Below are 5,348 nucleotides of genomic sequence, written 5' to 3' on the forward strand. Positions count from 1 at the left end.
GACGTGGGACGAAACGTCATCCGAATCAGAGATAGAAGTTCTCGCCGGACTTGCGCTAGTGGCGAGCCACCAAGAAGATGAAGACGAAGCAAGCTTGCCCGAAATGAGCATCGAGAGCATCGATGAAGGGGGAGCGATATCGGAAGAAACCAGCACTTCAGGGGAAGCTTTAGATTACGGGATCGACAAGATAAGTCAGGTATAGTCTTTTCCCCCTGACAAGTTATTTCAGTTCGCAAAAATGTTATCGACCTTAGCTATATCTTGTCAATTAGAAGATCTCGACAAAATAAAAATGGAAAATAAAAAATTAAAAATAAAAATAAAACATTTGAAGGAACGTACATGCTCACATGTTCAAAATAATAGAAGATATAATGATTTAAATTGACATTTTAAATATCATAAGGGTCAAATAAGAAAAATATCATAGAAATATATTCCTAAGAAATTTTTTATTATTCTTGTAGAAAAGGAATCTATTTTGGGTTGCAAAATCATATTTAGATTAATTATTTTTTAAGGGCTTTCAGAGAGAAAATTAAATATTTATTTTTATTAAAAGGTTTTGTCTAGAAGTAATTATTGTTCCAATATTCAAGAAGGCCTAGTGCATCGCACAGCTTGGAAGCCAACTATGGAAATGTGTATTTAATTAACTAAATATTAAGTATTTAGTTGTTATAAAAATATTTTCAATTATTTGTCAAAACTTTTATTAGAAATTAATTAGAAGTTAATTTTTTTGAGAAAAATAACTTTATCACTTATCTGTAAGAAAAATTTTAAATTTGTTTGAATATTAAAATTTTTAATTTTTAATAATTTTTTTAATGTGCAAAAGACTTTATTTCTACTTAAAAATAATTTCACTTCAGATGAATTTTTTTCTGCCTTATATATGTTAAAATTCTAAAATCAAGATTTTTTGAAGTTTAAACTTTAATATTTTTCTGGAATTTCCCTTAGACTTTTATTTTTTTTTTCAAATAGCAGTTTTAAAGTGCTCCATTTTTAATGAGATCAAAAAAGGGAGAGTAGTGAAGATTAAGTCTAGGGGGAGGGTAGTACAATTTAATTTTTGTACTTGCTAATTTACTTGTAAATTTTATAACTGTTATTTTGTAATCGTTATTTTTATAATTGTTATTTTTGAGGTTTACCCTAATTTAATTTGGGTTTGCTCACATCAAAAAGGGATAGATTGTTAGTACTTCAAGGTAGTTTTGATGTGATCAACCAAGTCAGATTATGTCATGATGGTATTTAACCCCTGTGTATAAGTGTTCAGGAACTTAGGAGCATAAGAAGCCGAGCGAAAGACGCAACTAGAGAAAATGATGACACGGGAGAGAGTCGACGAACTCTTTGAGATACGAGGTGCTACGAACGAGTACACATACTTTATTAATTGAGTGTTATAATATCTCTATTGGTGACGTTAAAGACATTGAATGTATTCAATATGACATGGGGTGGGCAAGCCCTAGCACAACCCATGAGTATATTTTTTAAATTTTATTTATTAAAAAAAAATTTAAAATTAAATAAAATAGATAAATAATAGAATCTGAGTGTATTTTTTAATAATAATAATTTAAATATTTCAAGATATATTAAAAATATATTTATTTAATAATAATTTTAAGATAATTGAATGAGTTATGAGATCATAAATAATGAAGGTTAATGTTTAAAAAAAAATATGATAAAAAGATATATTATTATAATAAATATATGATAATGGAACTGATGAATATTATGAAAGTTCAAAGCAGGTTACACTAGGCCCTTTGCTAAGTCGTCTAAAGTCTGCCAACACTGGGCCCTATTGCTAAGTTGTCTCAGACTTATAAATAAAAGCCATATACTACTAAATCTTGAAACCTTACTAAAGGCCTCATGTCAGACCTATAACCACCGTCAATAAGCATACTAGTACACTCTGATGAGCTCCACGAGGTTATCTGGAGCGGTTAGTGCGTAGAAGCTTGCCACTTGAGAGCGTGGGTTTGAACCGCGGGGTAGTCAGGGCGTAATTCCCTGGTCCCTGTGCACCTCTTCCCATTGCACACTAACTTCTCTAGCTATCATGATTTACCTCCCTCGTGAAGACCTTAGGTGTAATATGACGGGAACACTGGGAGCGAGTGATATCATCTTTGGTCACTAGTACACTCTGATGAACCTTAGGCCTCTTTTTCCCTCAAGAATGATAAAGTATTAAATTGGTAATTTTATCGTTCATATTTCTATGCCGCACACAATGCAAATGGTGATCCTTTTCTGTCCTCCGCCTTCTTCCGCATCCTTAAACCTTTCGAAGCTCCAACCTTCATGGCACCCTTTCCGCTCTCCTTTACCACGGCACATCATTCCTTCAACCCCAACCTTTCGACCACCAAAATTAGGCATCCCCAACCAAAGCAGCTCATCTGCACCGTTCGCGCTCACGGTTGGACCGACCATCACGCCCAATTCTGTCCGAAAACTGAAGCAACTAGTGGCATTGAAGATGCTTCCTGAAGCCATGGATCTATTTCTCGATATGAAAATCCAAGGAATCAAAGTGGGTGTGGTCCTTGAATCCATGCTGATCGATTTGTTGATGAAATCTGAGCGACCGGATGATGCATTCAGGGTGTTTGATGAAATGCCCCAAAGGAATATTGTCACTTGGACGTCAATGATCTCGGGTTGCGTTAGGAATGGTTTTGGAAAGACTGGGATCTATCTGTTCGTTCAAATGCTTGAATCTGGTGTGCTTTCAAATGATTTTGCAGTTAATGCTGCCATCCAGGCTTGCACTGACGTGGCTGCTCTTAGATGTGGTGAACAGTTGCATTCACTGATTCTTCGCTCCGGCTTTACAGAGGATTGCTGGAGTAGTATCAGTCTGATTGACTTTTACTCAAGATGTGGATTGGTGGATAGAGCTGAGCTAGTATTTGCTGGAATTACAGACTTAGATGTGGTGAGTTTTACTTCACTAATTTCTGCATATTGCAGAAACAACTTGTTTGATTCTGCAATGACATTGTTTGATGAAATGGTTAGGCGAGGAATTGAGCCAAATGAGCATACGATTACTAGCATACTGGCAGCATGTCAACCACGCTTGGGTGAGCAGCTCCATGGGTACATGCTAAAAACTCTCATCGTCAGCAGTGTGCATTCTGCAACTGCTTTACTTGATTTTTACTGGAGGAATCATGAAGTTGAACCAGCAAAGTTAGTGTTTCATCAAATGGAAGCTAAGAATGTAATCACCTGGAGCTTAATGATCTCATGCTGTGTCCGGAATGGGGAACTACATGATGCTATGAGAATATTCAATGGCATGGTTTCTGCTGGAATAAGACCAAATGAGTTCACTTTTTCAAGTATCCTTGGAGCTTGCAGACCTTCCCAAGAATTATCTAAGTTGGGTTCCCAGCTCCACTCATTGTCAATCAAGAATAAGATTGCCTTGGATATTCGAGTAGCTAATGCTTTGTTGGCCATGTATGCTAGATGTGGTAAGGTCCAAGAACTGGAAAAGCTGTTTCTTGAAATTAAGGAACCTGATGCAGTCTCTTGGACTTCTGTCATCTCTGGTAATTTCCAGAATGGATATGATGATAGATCCATCGAGTGGCTATGCCACATGCATGGGGATGGATACATGCCCAATGAGTATGGATTATCTAGTACCATAAGCTCTTGTGCTAATCTAGCTTCACTGAATCATGGACGACAATTTCATTGTCTCGCTCTGAAATTAGGGTGTGACATCAATGTTTGCACTGGCAACGCATTAATAAACTTGTATGGCAAGTGTGGTTGCATAAACGATTCAGAATTAGCATTTGACTGCATGCATACTCATGATATCATGTCCTGGAATTCATTAATTTATGGTTATGCCAACAATGGGCATGGTAGAGAGGCACTAGAAGCAGTTGATAAGATGTTGGAGACTCCCTGTAGCATTCCAGACGAGTCAACATTCCTAGGGATTTTGGTTGCGTGCAGCCATGTGGGCTATGTTGATCAAGCGGTCAGGTATTTCAAGCTAATGAGTGATACCTTTAACATTATACCGTCAGCTTCGCATTATGCATGTATGGTAGATATAATGGGCCGAGCTGGAAGACTTGAAGAAGCGCTTGATATCATTAATCAGATGCCATTTAAGCCTGACGTAGCGACATGGAAGACCTTATTAGGATCTTGTATGATGCAGAGGAACTTAGAACTTGGCAAACTTGCTGCAGCAAAGATTTTTGAGCTGACTTCGTTGGACTCTGCAAGCTATGTGCTTCTCTCTAACCTGCATGCTTTGCATGGTGAGTGGGACGATGCCAAGATAGTAAGGAACAAAATGGAAGAAAATGATATTCAAAAAGAAGCTGGACGCAGTTGGATCCAGATTAACAATGAAGTGCACTCTTTTGTTTCAAGAGATGAATCTCATCCTGAATCTGCAACTATCTATCAGAGATTAGAAGAAATATTTAACATAATAAAGTCTGAAAAATGTCTATGTGAGACAAACATTGGTGTAAATGAGTTTGTAATTAGTGTTTAAAAAAACTCTGCATTTTTTTGTCAAAAGAAAGACGTATGTGGCATATGATGGATTTACCAAAATGTTAAATTTTGTTGAACATAGATTTTCATGACTTGGTTTCCCTCTTATGCCTACAAATTGTTCACATACTCAATATTATAGTCACGGGGAAAGGAGATGGAATTTATTAGATTTTTTTTATTTCCACATTTACTTCAAAACATTTGAAACATGGTAATTTGGCCATTTAGATCAAGCCCATGACTTGCTAGGTCTTGCGTCTTACTCAATTTAGACCTTCTAGCCAGGGCTTTAACTTCAAGACTCTTCAACCTTTCATGTCTCGCTTTGTCTTTAGCAAGGTCATCAACCTTTTAGGCCCCACCTTATATTTAGTTTGTCTTTGAGTTGGTTCATTGGTTTTTAATTTCAAGCTCACCGTGTCTTCAATTTAGGTCTTCAACCATTTTTTGGTCTCACCTTGCCTTTAGCTCATGCTGACCATATGGTCATGAATGCCCACCTAGATTCAGAGCCGCCTCAACAATCATTGAGGCTCTAGGCCCAAAAAATATTTAGGGACTTATATTCTTTTTTAAAAATAAATATTAATTTTAAAAAATAGATTTTTATATAAAATATAATTAAAGACATTTAATTTTATTAGTCAAATTTAAAAGGTATTGCATTGTAAAAAGTTATTTTCCCAATCGAAGTTGACATAGTAGTTCATAATTTTATCATTGTGCTAAATATAATTTGTTAAAACATAATATATTTATCTAATACATATTTT

The 5,348-nt window shown here is 35.9% G+C and overlaps 1 protein-coding gene across 1 annotated transcript; it reads left to right on the forward strand.

The window, feature by feature from the left end:
* Positions 1–2,255: 2,255 nt before the first annotated feature.
* LOC122032955 (pentatricopeptide repeat-containing protein At4g39530-like) lies at positions 2,256–4,635 on the forward strand. The gene has a single exon (XM_042592271.1). The coding sequence runs from the start codon at positions 2,267–2,269 to the stop codon at positions 4,568–4,570; it is 2,304 nt and encodes a 767-aa protein (XP_042448205.1). The 5' UTR covers positions 2,256–2,266; the 3' UTR covers positions 4,571–4,635.
* The last annotated feature ends 713 nt before the right edge of the window (positions 4,636–5,348 follow it).

Source organism: Zingiber officinale, chromosome 11A (assembly GCF_018446385.1).
Source record: "Zingiber officinale cultivar Zhangliang chromosome 11A, Zo_v1.1, whole genome shotgun sequence".
In the NCBI taxonomy this organism is placed as follows: Eukaryota; Viridiplantae; Streptophyta; class Magnoliopsida; order Zingiberales; family Zingiberaceae; genus Zingiber; species Zingiber officinale.

What these genes read in the sequence shown, in the direction of transcription:
- LOC122032955 (XM_042592271.1), top strand. Translation starts at nt 2,267, where the DNA reads ATGCAAATGGTGATCCTTTTCTGTCCTCCGCCTTCTTCCGCATCCTTA.